We start from the raw sequence: 19,496 nt of genomic DNA, 5'->3' as shown, positions 1-19,496 counted from the left end.
ATTTGATATTAACTTGAGTTCCGTGCTGTTAGCACGTCTCAAATCTACTTAATTAAATTGCATTATTATAAAACGAATATCTCCTGAAGTATGAAGCTGTATAAAATAAAAACTTGGTTAAACAAACAAATTGAACTTAAACAGTTATTAAAGTTATTATCATTATATTTTAGATATAATAATAATATAAAAATTGTTGTTTATAAATAATTTCTGTTTTGTATATAAAAATCTTATATTTAAAAGTAGATTTTTTGATCATTTTGTGTAATTAGTTGTTTTAAAATGTAAACGATTCATTTGTTCTTCAATCTCCTAAAAGTTGTACTTTTTTCATTTAGCCATGTTAAAACTTGTTTATGTTTAATTTTTCAAAAATCCTAACTTTATTTAATAATTAGTTTTCTTAACGCATTCTCTAAACTAAAACTTAAAGTTTTTGTATGAGAAGTATAACAAACTCAACAAATAGAAATAACAATTTTTTTTAATTAGCTTTTTAAATGAAAATTAGATGTAGTATTATCAGATAAGCTCATTGTAGAATAAAAGAGACAGTGAGTTTAAATTCTTTAATTAAACTATTTTTTCACGTATACAAAGAAATTAGTTTACAAACAAATTAATAAATTTATTAAAACCAAAATAATTGAAAGTAAAGTATTAAATTAATTAGCAAAGTATAATTTGAAGGAAAGTAGCAAAAATAAAAATTTATTGTTTATTGCAACTAGAAAAACGTTTATAACAGTTAAATTAAATAAAAATATTTTGTTTTAAAGTATCACTTAATTTTAGGTGTTATACTTGATAAAATAACTTTAAATAACAAATTTACCAAATGTTTTATTTTTTAACTTTCAAACTTTTTTTAATTTGTTACAGAGAAATAAATATATACTTTACACAGTTTTAAATAACCGTATTATAATATATATAACTATCAAACTTGATTAGGGCATTCTAGTTTGTTCTTGTGTATAAAGTTTTAAAACTAGTGTTATAATATATACTTTTTAAGTAATATAAACAAAAATTAAAACAGGTACTGAATTAAACTAAACTGTTATTATGATTAACTAAGTATTTAAGTACCATCACATTAAAAGTTTTAAAAATTATATCTAGGATTACCTTGTAAGAAATTAAAATGTTTTTTACTGTTATTAAGGCGAAAAGATAAATATAACATTTTGTTACATTAACAACTAAAAAGTAATACTATAGAAAATAAAAAAATGTGTTTTATTAAATATTAAAGTGATTAAAATTGTTACTTGTTGTTTAAGTTAGATCAATTCTTCTTAAAAGACTAAAGTTGAAAGGTTAACTAGCAAAAGTAAATTTATAAAAGTAAGCTTTATCATTTAAAAACTTGCATCATAATTAAATAAGTTTTTCTTTTAAAACTTAATAAAATAAATTAATTATTAAAAAAGTTTCCATTTTGTAAGCCTAACGAAATTAGAAGACTTAAAACATTTAAGTTACAAAACAAAGTAACTAGAACATCTTAGTAGCAAAAAACTATAAAAAGCAGTAAATTAATTATTAATGTTCAACGTTCGACAATTTTAATTTTTATATCATTTTTCACCATGGTGACGAAGCCCCCCTGATGCGGTTCCTCGCTTTGGTGTTGTGACGTCACAAAGTCGAAACGTTGCAGCATTCTGACAAGCACGATGAACATCTGAATGTTGGCCAGCTGACGACCGATGCAGTAGCGCACTCCTGCGGATGAAAAGTTGTTTAGATTATTTTCGATGTAAATTAGACGCTAGCTTAACTGTGAATGATAGTAGGTGTATACTTAAAGTATTATGTGAAATATTGTGTCTATTTTACTCCTGCGGAAAAAAAATACTGAGTATATTAAAACTAGACGCTAGTTTTAACGGTAAAACACTTCGTTTATTTGTACTAACCTTTAAAATTTGTCTGCTTTACTATTGCGATTATACAAAATTTATGCAAAACATGAAGGAAATTTTGAAAATTAATAAGTATAAATGATGTTGGTTTTATTCAGTGATAAACATTGTGTTATTTATCTTGTACAACGCCTGGAAGAAAAGAAACTAACTAAATAATTTAACTTTATAAAAATATATGTTTTATGTTGTTCATTTAAAAAACGAACTAAAATCAAATACATATAACTTTAAAACGAAAAACTTTTTAACAATAAATTTTCAAAGACATAAGGTATCATAAAAACAATTTTACTAACCAACGCCAAACGGTATCACAAAATTACTTTTCACAAATTTCCCCTTCTCATTCAAGTGACGTTCGACATTAAACAATTCGGGATTTTCCCAAACATCAGGGTCGTTGTGCACTCCGTAAATATTTTGCACCACTGTCATCCCCTTTTTTAGTTTTTATTTTATTAACTTTTCAGCTTAAGTTTCGTTTTAAAATCTGATAGCAATCTTTAAAAAAGCAAATTTTAATAAAACGTTAGTTTAGGAACATCATGACTGGAAAAATTATTCATAAGAAATTTATGCAATCTTATATTTAAATTCTTTGTGTTAAAGATTCATTAGTAAGACTTGTGTAAAGCTATTTTCAATAAATTCAAACCTTAGGAACATCATATCCTCCCAACTTAGTGTCTCTAGTAGTCCTCCTTGGCACTGCAAACGGTAATATAGTCCTGTACCTCAGTAACTCGTGTAAGAATGCTTGCGTGTAATGCATCTTGTCTCGGTGATCCAAGTTGGGATGAGCATCTTCCCCCATGACTTCCTTCATCTCAGCGCGAATCTGTTTTACAGGTTACAATGTAGTTACCATGACTGTAAAAGAACAAGTTTGTTTTTAAGTCAGAATTTTTGATAAAGTTATAACTGCGTAAAAACAGTAAATTTATTATGGTTTTAAATTTCATATCTAGTTGATATATGATTGCTGAAGAAACATTTAAAAATATAAAAGATTTGCGCAACGATAAAAACATGTGACGTCATAATTAAATGCTTCTTGAATTTGTGTGAACAACTTTTTATTTTAATGCACACGTTTTTGTCAAATGCAAATTACTTTTTTAATGTTGTTGTTTGTGCTAGTATGGTGAAAAATAAATATTTAAAGAAATAAAGTTTTGCAAAGGCGTAAAATAACTAATGATGCGAGTAAGAACGTAAGTTAATACAACTAAGCGACTTAACTACATATAAGATTTTAAATACAAGAGAAAAATACTGCAACAAACGCAACTTAATACTTTATTCAACGTTTAGAAATAAATAAACAAAACTTCTTAATTTTGATACTAACGAATAACTAAGCATTTAAACAATAATTTTTATAAATGCTGAAGATTATAAAAAAAAATATTCTTTTTAATTTGTATTCTGATTTTTATTCAGAACTGTTATGTTGAAATGTATTGATTGTTTCTTGAAAAAAACTATTTAAATTTTTTTTAGTAATTTTAACTCACTTTCTTGAGAACTGTGTCTTTTCTGTTAGCCAAGATCAAAATAGCCCATGTCAAAGTAGACCCCATAGTTTCAGTTCCAGCAAGAAAGAAATCTCGAACTATCCACAAAAGTGTTTCATCTGTTACATGTTTACTGTCAAACAAACATTCTAACGTGCTTTAAACAAAAACGTTTATTAACTTAAATATTAATGAGAAACAAAAGATAATTTTTATTGTTTACAGCTACTTAAAGCAAGCACATAAATAAGCTTCCTATTAAATTTAAGAAAGCTTAAAATACAAGAGATTGAATATACAAACTACTGTACAGTCCCTTGTTTTCATCAGTCAGTGACCTCAATTTATTGACGTAATCGTCACAAAAGTCGTTTATTTCGTCATAGTCGTTGCTCGTGAACTCTTGTATTTTCTTGTTGACCTCCGCACGGACCACTTTGTGAAACTGAGAAAAAAAAAAAAAAAAGTTAGTAACACATTTTTGTTTAGTATGAAAAGTATCTTATTATTTAAAACATGTCTGAGTGTACAACTTGAAAAGAAAAACATTCAAAACATATATTATAATTTTAAAGATATAATATTTTTAAAAATTTTTACTGTGCAACGGACCTAGCAAAGGCAAAAGTTTGTAAAAAAAAGTAAAAACTTTAAAATAAATGTATTTATAACAAATTTATAAATGTTATGAAAAAAAAATTATTAGACTAACTGTTATGACTATTTTGAAAAAAAAATTAATGTAGTACAAAATGTTTCTTCAACATTAAAGCGGTACAAAGTATAATACTCTAAGATATAATCAAAAATTTAAAAACCAATAGTTGTTTCTGCTGATACAATTACAAAATAGCTTATTTTGGTCAAAAATTAACTGATAAACAAATACTTACAGTGTAAAAGAAATTTTTCATCGGAGTGAGGACATAACTAAAAAGTGGCGCCATCCAAGGAACAAAAACTGTTGCCTGTTTTGAAAGTTTTTTAAGTTTTATATTCCAAATTGTAATTTTTTAGAAACTAATTACGCTCGCAGTTTGCAGCAAAGCATTAGTTTGCATTTATTTTGATCAATTACAAGATACAAGTAAAAAATAAAAATATTTTCAAAAAGTTTTGTTTGTTTAACTTTGCTAAGATACAATGATAGTGATTTGTAAAAATATATTAAGCAGAAAATGACAGCTAAGTAAAACAATAACATTTTATAGAAAAAATTTAAAGAAAATTAACCGATTTTACCTATTACCGTAATTAAACATTAACAAAGTTTAACGTAAAACTTCAAAATAAACTGACTTTATTTTTATCAACCGCAAAGTGACAGTTTAAAAATAAGAAAGTTCAGTTTCGCAAACACATATTAGAAAGTAAAATTAAAACACTTATTTAATCTGAACTTTTACTAAGTTTATACAAACCAACGACGACTAGGGTGGGCGTAGCGTGTCAACATAAAATGCCTACAAAATATAAATGCCGTTAAACTTTTAATATTTACAAGTAATATTTACACTATTATGCAGTTTAACTCATAATATTCTTATCTTATATACTTTCAATGACAACTAGATTTACTATTTTAAATGTTATCAAGAAAAACATTACACAATAAAAAAAAAAGTTTTTCTAATTTCAATTATAACTGTATCAAAAATTAAAACATTGTAATTAACAATTTTGACGTAGTTATACACATAAAAACGGATTTTTTCATTAAGCTAGTCATAGTGGAAGGCATAGAAATTTAAGTCCTTATTATTTATATAAAATGAAATGGCAACGAAGAATCCGTCGTTTGATTTGTGAAATATTAAACCAACTTAAATTCGAATTACAAACTTATTGACTCAGGTATTTTTATACATAAAAATTAACTTTTTTCATGACCCATTGTTACAACGTTAAGCCAAGCAATGAGTATCTTAATTGTTTTTAAAAAATGCATTTTAGAAAGATATCTATTTTTTAGAATATTTAAAGTTAAAACACAGCTTTTATTATAGTTGTCCTTAGAAAGACTTTAAACTGTATTCGTGGCGTAAGACTCGAAAACCTAAAAGTTTTTTGTGCACCATATCCTTAAACGGAATTTATAAAACACTTTTTATTTTGTTTATTAACAATAATAATAATTACTGGCTAGTATACCAAATTTAGTTTTCGTAAATTGGGTTAATCCGCTATTGAAACACAGCATTAAGCATAAACAGAACACATAAAATATGTTTACGATATAAAACTGATATTGAAATTAAAAAACGTTTATACTGATTTGAATGAATCTAATTATAAAAAAAATTAAAAGACTTTAATTTTTAAGTTTAAGTTTATAAAAAATAACACTAAAATTACTGCAAATCACAAGTCAAACAAGAACAGTAACATATAAGATGAACCTTTTATTGTTATGCTAAACTAAGTCACAATATTATAATTTGAAAAAGTTCTAGAAAACTTATTAATCTTATATACAAAATGGATGCTTTTAAATTTTTTCTTGTGTAAGTTTCTTCTAAAAATCTTTTTAAGTTTGTTGACTATGTGTATATTTAAACACAAAACAGATAAGTTCTTTACATCTTGTAGACAGAAAATTTGAAACTATTGTCTTTTAAAGAAACAGCATTAATGTTTGGTAAATTATTTACATAAAACGTGATGTTATTCAGTTCGTGTATTTAATTTATTTTTTTACATTACCTTAATTAGATAAAAGAAGCTTAAATAACCACACATAAGCAGACATCTTAATATACTTAATGTTGAACTTTGTCTATGTACGTAACTGATTTCGTTTGTAATTAAAATAAAATCCCAAAGTACTTAACGTTTGTATATAAGTATAACTATATAAGAAAATATGTAGCCAAAGTTGAAATTAACCATAAAACAGACTTCGTAGTGCACTGATTGTTATGAAGCACAACACAAATGCCACGACGTAAAGCATCAAATTTCCGCAAAAGTAAACGTGGACTTTTAGTCAACCAAACATACTTTTAGTTAAATTTTATGCGCATATTAGTTTTTTTTTTCTTAATTTATAAAAGTTAAACAAAATGTTTTCTAAATGTACAATTTAGTACTAAAAAATAAAATAGGTTTGTCTGACTTTAGAAAAAAAACTTATGCATGTTAATACATTTTAACAATATTATTAAGTTCTGATGGTATATATGCAAATACGTATTTTTTGAGCTTTAACATCTAATCAAACTTACACATATCAGCTTACACCTATTACCAAATTACAGAAACGACGCACAAACATACATACCAGTATACTTAAAGCTACTGTATAGCAATTAAAGAATCAACTTGATTAAAAATAAAATATGGTGTTTCAATAAAATTTTTCAATAAGTATAACAACATACAGTGAACTAAACTAACATGAAAAACCGCACACGATCAACTGAGTTTAAACTTTTGTTATAAAGATCGTAAAGCTGCAAATGTAGAGCAAACGTTACCTGTTAGACGCAGCTAAGGTTCTTAATGAAACATTCCAACAAATACAATCAAAATTCACAAAAACGTTTATTGATGAAGCTTTTTGCCAAAGAACTAAATCAAGCGTAAAAATACATAAACAATGCTGTATTGCTTTTAGCTTTTACAACTTTTTTTTACTATTACTTTTAGCTTTTAGTTTTAGCTTTTACTGAAACACATGAAATTAGTAAACAGTCCAAAACAAATAGTGATAAATTTATAAAAAAAATCGTTAGTTCATATTAATTTGCAAACAATCCAAATCAAGCTTAAAATACAAAGAATATTTATGTTACAAAGTTTTTAGAATTTACTGTTTTACAAGCGTAAAATGCATAAACAATGCTGTACTACTTTTAGCTTTTACATTTCGTTGTTTAAAACACAACCAGTCTGCAAACCTGCAGTGCAAATGAAGCGTTGTTGAAGTTTTTCGACACTTTGTGGAAGAATTTCAAATATTTTGCATCTTTTTCGTGGTCAAATCTCCTGTTAAAACACAGTTGCACGATCACATTCGCGTTCAACTCTGTCAGCAATTCCTGTTTGAATTTGTAATAAAATTTTACGACATTCAAGAACTCAATAGTAGTTCATATTCGTCAGTAGGTAGTGTTAATGCTCGTTAGTAAAAACTTTAAATGTTCACAGAAAAACAAAACAGTTGTCGTTTTTGTTTTGAGTAATGCTAAATATCTTTAAAACCCTTTGGTAACTTTAGCCAGGTAAAAACTTGTTTTGTTTACATATAAGAACACTTTATGGTATTTAAATGTATAACAATTTCCAAGTTAAATAAAAAAATAAAAAAATTATTAAAGCAAATATTTACTGAGAGTTACTTTGTTGCTTTTAACTAATTATTAAACTTAATTAACTTATCTAGTTAAGTTTGTTAAAAAAAAGTTTGATACTTATAAAAGGCTTAAAAGACTTTTACAAATAACAGAAAAAAAGCATTTTAAGTACGCAGTCATATGAATATTTATTTTCTTAATTCTAACAATTAGCATCATTATCGTGTTATGTACCGCACATAACGAGCTTAAATGCTTTAAAGCCTTAAACTTTGTTTTTTGGCTTAAAATAATTTAATAAATTTAGTCGTTTAAATTTAATTGTTTTTTCAATCAGACAATTAGCATGATTATCGTATTGTACACCGCAGATAACGAGCTTAAGAAGTACTAAAAGCCTTAAATTTTGTTTTTTTGGCTCAAAATAAATCATTAAATTAAAATTCCAATAATCAGTCTTATGAAACATTATGAGCACTGCAATACAAAAACTCACTCTCGCTATCTGGAAGTCCCCGTTCTGCCGAAATACTTCTTTCACAAAAAAGTCCGTTTCTTCCTGAAACAAATACTTGTATTTGTTTACAAGTCTGTGTAAAGGTCAACGCGTTGCAAACCGCACAAGATGAATTACCTCAAGTATTTTTTGTTGATAGTTTAAACTTAGTTTAGACAAAGTTTATATTATGTTTTATCAAAAATACTTTAAATCTTGTTTTTATATATTGAAGTAATAGTGATTGAAATAATTTGTGGTGCTTAGTTCTTTAAAGTTAATTATTAAAACAACGTGCTTCCACACATTAGAAAAAGGGCATCTTAACATCCCATCTACTAATAAACTCACAATGATTCTTTGAACGAGTTGTTTTTTACCGAAGCCGAATTTTCTCAATGACGTCAGCGTGAATTTTCTTTGTTCTTTCCACTCACTGCTGTAGTCTGTTGATGCAATACCTGTGAAAATTGCAAATATGTATTTTTACGATAGTTATATACCTCCCTTTAACTAAAAGTTGTTAAATTTATAGATAATACTTTATGAAAACATGTTTACAAATAAATTTTAGTTTTGTAAGAAGGCTTTTTAGAAAAAGCCACTCTATCAAGTAAGCGTTAAAAATTTCATTATGTAAATAAATTGTTAAAATGAAAGCACAATAAAACATTTAATAACTTTTGTGCACACCAAACATACTTTAAACATGATAAAGACTAAAAAACATTAACTCTCTTGCAAAAATTTATGAGACTAAAACTTATCATATATACTTTTTATAGAAAACTTAAGCCGCTGTAACAGCTCAATCAGCAATTAAGACTAATATACGTTGTAGGTGAGAATTAACAAAGTTACAAAGCTTCTTCAGTAAACATTTTATAGCTCTTTTAAGAACCATTTTACAAGCAGTTAGTTACTAATCTTATAAAACGTTATCAAACGAACCGTTTCTTTTGAGTATGGTGTCGTGGAAGAAGCAGTTAGGTCTGTCGCCGAAGTCCGGACCGTTCCTGACCAAACCCTCGTTAAGGTACTCCTTGGTTGAAACGACCACGATATTGTTGTTGAAGAACGGCAGGTTCATCACCCCTCCGTACTTCCGAGCCCATTCCTACGTCATAACGTGTTAAGTTGGTGTGACGTCATAATGTGAAAATTGCGTTGAAATAACTAACAACAAGCTATAATTTAAATGTGTTCAACTTTATGTTCATTATTTAAAATAAAGTTGTTGATGTTACGTGATGATGTTTTAAGGTTCCTAGGTTTTGCGACGACTTGAAAAGTTTAAAGTGCTTCTCAAAAAGCTTTAAAACATAACTTCGCGCCAATTCCAGTGGCGTGATAATGAAATAAAATGTTTTTTAGATTTACAACATGATTAATGTTAGCTGACAAATAACATGTTCACAAAAATATTCGTGGTTTTTAGTAAAAATTGTTTTCAATTATACTTTGAAAATTTTAAGTCTGAAAGGTATTATAAAACTTGAAAAATTATTTGTTGTTTATTTTTCTAAATGATAATTTTAAAGAAAGTTTTTAAAATCAATTTCACATTTTTTTACAAGCAGGGAACAATATATAAGTTTATATGAAAATATTGTCAAAAAGTAGAAGGATAATTATGAATATTTAAGATTAAAGCATAAGATATATCAGTATCTTTTTTAAAGCTTGTGGTATTTAAAAAGTTTAAATTAGTTCATGGGAAAGCCGCGAAAGAGCAAATAGATTTCATTGAAAAAAGTAACAAGCTTTAAAGCAGAAGTTCAAGTTTATGATGATTTCATACAGTGATGCGTTTATTGATTCATAGAAAACGTTAAAAATAACTTGAAATCGCCCACAGTCCTTCAGAAAATTTATCACAGCTAATGGAATATAAGTAGATTAAAAAAAGCATAAACCTGTAGAAAGTTATTAAACACATAAAAAAAGTATAGTTTATAGTTGAACTTATGTTTTTAAAGACTTCATCATATTAACTATTTGATAAAAAAAATCTACTTCAATAAATTAAAAAAAACTGCTAACAAGATTTTAAAAATTTAATTTTTTTAATATTAAAAAGTAATAAAAGTGTCACAATAATGATAAAATACAAATTTATCCGTTTCAAAGTCGAAGAACTCAAACAAATGTGAAAATACTTAAATAGTTAAATTTTATAGTTAAAAAAAATTAAACTCACCAAAAGTTTTTTATCCGGCCTGCAAGTGATCAAGGGTAAAACCCCAAATATGGGAACTCCCGCGGGACCCGGTGGCAGGTTAGGGGGTTTTTTGTAGAGAATTTTGTATATTAGCACGGCGGCGGATACGGTCAGTATGTAAGTTACTGATTGCGCATTGGCCTGTTTGATGGTTGATAAGATGTATTGTCCAAACATAATTGTTGAATGTTTTAAAAGGTCTAAAAGTAAATGAATAAACAAAATAACTAAAGAAAACATTTTTTTACTGACTTGTATTCTCTGCTTAAGTTTATAAAACAAAAAAAAAATGCTCAAAATAAATTTAACTTGTTTATTAAATAAAGAACGAAATATATGAAAAAATATTTCTCTAAAACTGTTGTTTTGAGAATTTAAAATACAAAGTTTACGAAAATGTTGAAAACAGTTTGTTTGATAACTTTAAAAGTATTTCAATATTACAATACACATGACTAAAAAATTTGAAACTGCAACTCCATACAAATGTATATTGCAATATATACATTGTATATAGTTTAAATTGAACGGAGAAACGCATTGAAACATTTCCTTGTACTACGTAATCAACTATTGTGACGTTGAACTTGACAGATGGAAGTAACAAAACTAAAATGTAAACCAACATGAGAAATAAGTTAACGTTTCTTAAACGTAAAACTATCAAAAAGTAAAATGTGCTTACTGAAATTTATCTAAGTAACACTAGTTTTCAACTATTTAATTTTAATCTCAATCTTTTTGCTTAATTGGCTGGAAATTCATACAAGTAAAATTCTAGATAGGTAAAATAAGTTGCTTCACTACAGAACTTAAAGAAAGACAACATGCTTAAACTTTACTATTTATACCGTTTGTAACATAGGTCAAAATAAAAACTGCTTGAACTTATAATAATGTATGAACTTAAAATACTACTTTGTTTATAGAGAAATGTTCATTGTTAAACTTATCGTAAGCCCTATTCACAAACCAAAAAGTTGACAAAGACTACTTTTTCTCGCTAGAACAAAAAATTCTTGCTTTGTTAAAGCTGCTTATTCAAATAAGTTATAAAAATATCTTTTTTAAATCAAAAAATGTCAAAAAGGCTGATTTAAATTAAATAATAAGTAACGCTTGAGGAAAATATTGGCATTCGCACAACTTTCTTATAACTTAATCAGCTGAACCATTACTTAGCAAAGTTGGAACCTATTTGATTTACAAAACCAATATTTACTTAAATCTGATTGTACAAATAGGTCATAGTACGGTTACGATTGCACTTATGATATGGTTTAAGGAAAGTTTTTTATCTAAAAATAAAATGTCTAAAAATTTTATTTTTTTTTAATCAATGCAACAAAAGTAGTTGTAGTAGTAAGTTATTGTCCATTGTTATGAGCATTGGAAACGTTTAAACTATTAAAACTAATATTTGAATTAACAGTAATTTTTTGTGCTAAAGTTTGCAATCTAAACTAATAATCAACTGAGCTAAAAACTACAATGCTATTTTCAATGTTTATAGTAAAATAATTAAATATAAATTCAAACTCGAAATAAAAGTTCTTAGCTTCAGAAACTTTATTTCACAAACGAGTAGAATGTTGTAGAAAAAAGTATTTTTTGTAAAAAAATGTTTTATAAAACCAAAATAGAGTTTTTCGTAACAGAGAACTTTTTCATAGCAGTTTTAACCATAAAATTTTAGTTTGAAGTATAAGTAAATTTCCACTCAGTTTGTGCGTCATGTATAAACAAAATATTTAGTTTTTTATCAAACTTGAACATAGGTGGTAAAAAATTGAAATTGATGTTTATACAAAAAAAACTATTTTGTTATTTTCAAACTGTGTATTAGAAATGTTTTATTAAAGTTTATGTACAACGTGTATCAACCAAAAAAAATGTAATTAGTATGTTTTTATTTTTATTCTGTATTTTATAAACAACTGATACAAAGCATTTTTGATGTTGTACTAGAAATAAATCGTAATTTAAAAAAAGTTAAACAATTTCAAACTTGAACATGTTAAACAATTTTAAAATAAAACCTCGGAAGTTTTAACATGGGTTTTACAAATTAGTAGCTACAAAATATTGTGATGACTAATCATTGTCTTCAACATAGTGAGTAATTAGTAACTCAATAAAAATACGAGTAAAACAAAGACACTTTGCTTTTAAAACTAAAATCTTTATTTTATTAGTTGCTTTTCCATAATTACTAGTTAGATATCTTACTTTTTGGTAAAATATACAAACTAAGGGTAAAAAAAACAATTATGGTTTCTAATTATCTGAATAGTTGTTACAATAAATTAGACTAGACTATTACTAACATTCTTGACATATTTATGGCTTTATAACATTTAAAACACTAATCAAAATATATTTTTTGAACAGTTTAAACTCTAAACATAGTTATTTGTTAGTACAAGAACTACAAATACGATACAAGAGTTTAAAAAGTTCTTTTCAACAAATTGAAATCTTTTTGTACTGACATTTATATATTTCAAAAATTTCAGAAACAAAAAAACTGCCATACAAAATTTTAAACTTTTCATACTAAGTTCTTATTTATACTTACTCAATTATTAATAATTTTTGCATTGTATTTTATTCAACTATAAGTTAAGTTGTAAATACAAGTTGAAAATAAGTTTACTTTTGACAAGTTATTCATACTAAAAACTAAGTTCATAGATATTCAAAAAGTTTTTGTATGGTTTATGTTTTTTATTCGTTCTGTGAGCGAAAAACTTGTTTAAGATGGTTTTAAAGTTGTTTTATTAAAAACTTTCCTTAAGTTTCTTATCTTAAGTAATTAAAATACCTAGATAAAACTTATATTTGAAAGTTATATGGTGACGTATTAATAGTCTTTGTAAAACTGAATAAAAAACAAACTAAAATAAGTTTCTAGTTTGAAACATTTTTATTTGGTTTAATACATTATAAATACATTTAAACTTATAATTTAGAATAAAATATATGAAACTTTTACATTAAGTACTAATGCAGCAATATGCAATAAAAACTTATGGAAGTTTTACTTTTATATGCATATTTTTATACATTTTAATTTAATATGTAGTGAATCATCAAAGCTTTAAAAATAGTTTTTTTTTGCAAAACATACTGCAATACATTCTTCAACTACTACATATTAATGATACAAATCTTAAAACTTTTATTTTTCCTAATAAAATAAAAAAAATAACATAACTTTTCGTAAACAAAGTACTAATGTTTTAAATACTGGAAACAATTTTATATAAAAACTTATTTAATCTTTTGTTACGTATGTATCTATCATAAATATATTATTTATTAGATATTGTTGAATTTACAATAGTTTTATAATAATGTTTTTTAAACTAAACTTTTGATTTATCGGTTTATTAATTTTTCAATATATTAAGTAGAGTTAGATTGTTTGTTAAATAAAGCTTAATCTTTACTAAATAAAATAATTTTTGTAGCTGTAGAAAAATTATATTATTTTTTTACTCTTTTACTGACTTTAGCAAATTAACTGTTTTTTTCAATTAGTTTTTAATTAAATACACATTCATTTAGCTTCAATTTTAATATAAAGCTCAAACAACTTATTTAATCTAAGTTGTATAAAACAAAAACCTATATTTAAGTAAATCCTTGCAAAAATGAATGGATACATTTCTATAACGCCTCAAAATTAGTTTCGCTTAACTTTTGTCCTTGAGTTTTTTGTTTACACTCTAAACAATATTTGAGTTTGTGTTTACAAAAAATCAGTACGCTTAATTCATTTAAATTTATCTTTTAGCAAATGTCCAAGCTTGATTAATTTACTAGGTCGTCTTCAAATTCATGCATTTTTATAAAAACATAAAGTTACTGATTTAATAACGGCTTTCGTTTATATCATTCTTTAACAAAAATGCTTTTAATTTCTTAAATAGTATTGTTTTACTTTTATATTTTTACAATCTTTTTTTTCAGTTTGCCTTTTATGGTAAATATTCACATACGTAATTAACATGCAGATATAACGCAATGTTATAGTAGATAAGCGTAATAAACTACATCAAAGTTTTAAAAATTGCATCAAAGATGATCAAAACTTATGCGTAATTAGTGAGTCATATCATGGAATTAGTGATTTAGTGGTGTATAAAGTTTTATTTTTATATTGCATTACATAAACTTTTATGCACCTGATTAAGTTTATTACGTTTGAGTAGTGTTTACAATACTTATGAAAAGTTTATTGTAAGTAATTTTTCTATAAACAAGTAATTTATTTGTAATACTTAAAAATACATGGGAAGTTGACATCAAATATTTAAACATCTTTTTATAAAATTTATATTTAAACTGTCATTTAAAGCTAATGCTAAAAAAATAATAGTGCTTCAACTTGTCATAAAACTAAAAGTATGCAAAGGGTTATACAATTGGAAATAAGTCAACATATTTTAATATTCATTATTTTAAGAGCCTTTTGAAAATTATATATAATAATAGTTTAAATTTTTTTAACACTTGGTTGCAAAACATTATTACCTATCAAAAAATGTATTAAAATATATTTTTTATAGCAAAAAAAAAAACATAATTTTAAATAGGTGTAAATCTAAAAGTATTAATTTAAAAATTATTAAACTTTTTAGAAAATATTTTTGTTCATGGAAACATAATTATAATACTTTTTTATTTTTAAACTGTTGTTAATCTTAATGATTTGTAATATTCAAAAAACTTAGTTTGTCACTTATTGTTAACGCTTAACGTAATGATGTATGTAGTATCGCTTTAAGAAACATGAACACAAGTTTTAACACATAATTATACACATAGCTAGGTATGTTTTTTTTTTCATTGCCTACATAATGATATAACTTCTACTAAACCAACGATCATGTTTGTAAAATAGCTTTTTAAATATTAGTCAGTTTGTTTTATCTACAACTTAAACATGTTTGATAAATAAGTTCAACTTATTTTACAAAAATATGTATGCATTTTCACTCATTATAAGATTTTTTAGAAATAAAATCTTTTTTGAGAAAATGCACATATTTATTTAGATAAAGTAAGCATTTAAAATTTTTTACACTTTAATTAGTGTACAGCTGTACATAAAAAAATCATAAAATTTGAACTTTCTTTTTTTCTAAATTTTACCAATTTTTTTTTAAACATTAAAATTTTCATTAGTCTTAAGTCTTGTAATATAAACTTAGCAGCATTTTACAACAAAGATGTTAATAGTCTTTATATTCGTAATAAGATTTAAAACTTTTCGTTTTTTCAAAAGCGAAACGAGTCGCAGGCACTTTCAAACAAATGAAAGGACTGGTGTATCAAAGACCCTGAGACAGACGTGGCCCCAGGATTACACGAGACCGCAATACGCGTTCAGAACGTCGATGCTCAATGTTTCCTGCAACTCACATTGCTTTTCGGAGCTAGCTCCGTCCTTCATCAACGCTCGAGCCGAGTGATCCACCGCTAAGAGATCTCTCGTTTTAATCGATCTCAGTGCAACCAAAAAACTGTTTTCAAAAAGAAGCGGCCGAATTATTACTCCCGCTATCAGGAAGCAACGCGACCGGATTATAACAGTTACAGAGCTCGGTCCCTTTAAAGAAGAGACGTCGCTTGAAATCTTATTTCAATTCGTTAATAATCCTTCCGCAGCTTCACCTACGGAAACCTTGTTACGACTTTCACTTCCTCTAACTGATCAAGTGCGATCGTCTTTTTGAACACCGGCGAGTGCCTTGCCGCACGTACCAGGCTCAATTGGAGGACCTTACTAAGTCAATCAATCGGTATTAGCCAAGGGCAGGGACCTAATCAACGCAAGCTAATGATTCGCGCTTAATGTTGATTGAAGCATTAAGCTTTGATATAGCTTTAATTTTTAATTAGGTCTTCATAACTTTCACTAAATAAACAGTTGTTATTTGTTATATATGAGAATTATTAAAATACCATAGGTTGAATTATTCATAAAAACTGTTAATGTAAATCTAATATTTTTATAGTTTTTTATTAAATATTTAGAGAATTTTCTACTTATTTTTACAAATAGGTTTTAATACCGTCTAAGAATAGCAAACTTTCGTTACAAACTTTATCTCATTTGTTTTTTCTTGTAAGCAGTTTTAAAACTAAAACAATAAAAGTAATCATACTGTGTTTAAAATGCAGTACTTAATTTTATTTTTGTGTAAAGTTAATGATAAAATTAGCATATTTTAGGTAAAACAACACACCTATACGTCTAATGTTTGTTTAAATGTTTTATTTTATATTTGTTATAGCTAAACCGTACAAAGTTCAAATAAAGTAGGGTTTCTCAAAAATTTATTTCTTAAGACACCCTTTTAAGAAATAAAAAGGCTATGGCCACTCCGACTGGATTTCTCAAAAAAATAACATTACCTACGCCTAGAAACTTATAAATTTTATATAAAGTAAGTACTAAGGACATATATGAGGCACTTTAAGAGTTACGCACGTGCTTAAGGTACACTCAAGGCTTGTCAGTTTTTTACCAAATAGTTTTAAAAATAGCTATAAAAAATACTCGAGCGTGTTTTTTTAATGTTTTATAAGTATTCAAAATTTAGTTGTATTAAAATATTTTTCTACTTTGGTACTCTCTGCAAATGAAGAATTTGTGGGAAAAAAATAATTAAAAATATAATAATATTATAATACACAAACAGATTTAAACACGCTTTTAATATGTTTAGTAGAAATGTAACATAGTCAATTTTTGTGAAAACATATTCAATAGTAATTACCAGAAAAAAACCTAGAACAGTCCGTAATTTATAACAAATAAGTAGATAATGTTTCTTGTTTAGTGTAAAAAGGCTAAAATTTGTATTTTAACTATAAAGTACGCGTTACACATAATGTAAAAATTTTCACTTGAGTTTACCTTATTTCACTTCTAAACTTATTTATTTTAAAGTTTTATAAACTTGTATTGTAAAAATTCCAGTTTATTCTGTATGAATGTTTTGTTTTACGTCATGAAATTACGTAATTTAATATTAGTTTAATTAATAATTATCTTTCACCATTAACATTACAATAGTTTTTTTAAGTGAAATTGCGTGTTCTCCAAATGTTTTTTTTCCTCTGATATTCTATGTTTTGCTACAAAATTATCTTGTATTATATTCTTTGTTAGGGAAATTTAAGAAGTAGCACAAAAATCAGTGAAGCATATAGAGAAGAAATTCACAACTACATTCCATTCAATATGTAAAAGTTTTATAGTATGTAAATATTACAAAAATTTCCTATTACTTTACTTACAAGCAAGATATGATAAAAACTAAGACCATATTATACTGTGGAAAAAGATAATTTTTTTTAAAGATTTTTTGAATGATTGTGTTTTTTATTAAAGTTAGTAAATTAAGGGCATAGGGGGTGTAAAATACTTTTTTCACAATTTGATCTTATTTTATATAGTTTTAATAGGCTTAAAAACTGTTTTTTAATTTATCATTTTTTAAATTTTATAATTTATTTTTATTTTATAATTACTTCCAACAGAATTCTAAATTTGTCAAGGACACTTTCTGAAATTTTGCAGTAGTTTTCTCAAAATACGTAGGAGAAGATAGATTTTTAGTGAAATAGTCTATTTTTGCCGTTTTAGTTTGCGCCTCCCATTAGGAACTGATTGTTGCCTCTGACTTTGACTGGCTATATCTTAAAAGTTATTTTAAATTTTCAAAGTCTGTAATAAGTATCTTGTAGCTTAGTAAAAACTATATAAAATAAGACCAAACTGTGAAAAAGTTTTTTAAACTCTCTATGCCCTTAATGCTTAAATTTTAAATAAATTTAAACAAATCTGTAATCTCTATATTTTTTTTACCATTTTTGTATTGCTAAGGCTTTAATTTCAACTTTTGAAACGTATACACCTAATTGCTCTATTTATAAGTCTATTAAATAGAGGCTTGATAATGTGGGGTCCTAATGGTGGTCTAATAGCTGTTATAAGTTTAAATGTTGCAAGATTGTAAATCCAGTGGTCAAAACAGAAACAATATGACTATTATAACTATTTTTTCCCTTTCTAACACAGCAAACCTAATTAAAAATTGATTAAAAGTTTAGTATAATATTTTATTGTTTTAAAAAAAAACTTTTTTTATATAATATTCAAGTTGTTTTGAATAGTTTGGTGTTTAAATTTTTATATAGTCCAACTAAAAAATAATTTTCTATCAAAGATAAATTTTAGGTAAAATAGCTTCAAAAATATTAAGAATTTACCTTCAAAACAATGTTTCACTCAAAAATGAGATCTTCAGTTAATAATAAAGTCTAATTCAAATAGAATTTAAATATAGTTATTCCTATTGGGTAATAAACAAATAAAAAAATAGCTATAAAATGTAATTTTACATTAAAACTGTAGTAAATTTAAAGACATGTTAATCTGGATGTGGTTTAAGAATTGACAAAAATTTAATTTAAAAATAAATCAGGATCCCCTGGATTCTGTAGATAAGTTATTATCATTTTAAATGACATTATTGGTTTTTGTAAAGCTTTTATCTTTAAAGATAAAATTTTAAGATCTCAACTTATTGATAAAGAGAATAAGCATTAATTAGAAAATTTCAGATTGAGAGTTTTTATTCAACACAGTGTTTCATTCAAACGCAATGATCAGATTTAAACACTCTATAAAGTAAGACAGACAAAGCTATATATACTACTATTAGATGCTACTAATCAACACTAATTATATTCCTATTAAAACTGATTAAATTAAATGAGCTTGCTAACTTAACAAAAAATTCCAAAATGCTTAATGGCCAATTAAGTAATTATTAAAGAGCTATTATTCAAGTAATAATGGGAGTTAGATAAAAGTTATATATATATAAATAAAAACTTATTGGGTATGGTGTACAAAAATAAAACAAAATAGATAAACAAATAAATAACTAAAAAATACAAATACAACAAAAATATAATACAAGTATATATAGCTTTGTCTGTCTTACT

General features: G+C 25.5%; 1 protein-coding gene and 1 non-coding gene across 2 annotated transcripts; both read right to left on the bottom strand.

Moving 5' to 3' along the window:
• Positions 1-1,110: 1,110 nt before the first annotated feature.
• Positions 1,111-10,660, bottom strand: LOC145835896 (cytochrome P450 2J2-like). The gene is made up of 11 exons (XM_082943650.1): positions 10,446-10,660; positions 9,197-9,362; positions 8,597-8,706; positions 8,246-8,308; positions 7,354-7,494; positions 4,348-4,422; positions 3,758-3,899; positions 3,455-3,573; positions 2,593-2,775; positions 2,234-2,375; positions 1,111-1,734 (listed from the first exon to the last, which is right to left on the bottom strand). The coding sequence occupies exons 1-11, from the start codon at positions 10,641-10,643 to the stop codon at positions 1,559-1,561; spliced, it is 1,515 nt and encodes a 504-aa protein (XP_082799776.1). The 5' UTR covers positions 10,644-10,660; the 3' UTR covers positions 1,111-1,558.
• A 5,149-nt stretch (positions 10,661-15,809) lies between these two features.
• On the bottom strand, positions 15,810-15,962 carry LOC145837299 (5.8S ribosomal RNA). The gene has a single exon (XR_014369939.1). It is a non-coding gene; the product is annotated as a 5.8S ribosomal RNA (ribosomal RNA).
• Positions 15,963-19,496: the final 3,534 nt, after the last annotated feature.

This window comes from Thalia democratica, chromosome 5 (assembly GCF_965202585.1).
Source record: "Thalia democratica chromosome 5, ktThaDemo2.hap1.1, whole genome shotgun sequence".
NCBI classification, from domain to species: Eukaryota; Metazoa; Chordata; class Thaliacea; order Salpida; family Salpidae; genus Thalia; species Thalia democratica.
This window is presented reverse-complemented; position numbering and strand designations above follow the sequence as displayed.

Bases quoted from the DNA above. Each gene is read 5' to 3' on its own strand.
- LOC145835896 (XM_082943650.1), bottom strand. From the start codon at position 10,643: ATGTTTGGACAATACATCTTATCAACCATCAAACAGGCCAATGCGCAA. The intron at 4,423-7,353 runs GTTTGCAGACTG...CTTTCAAAACAG, and splicing joins ACGCTTCATTTGCACTGCAG to GCAACAGTTTTTGTTCCTTG. The intron at 3,900-4,347 runs GTAAGTATTTGT...TTTTTTTCTCAG, and splicing joins TGAAAAATTTCTTTTACACT to TTTCACAAAGTGGTCCGTGC.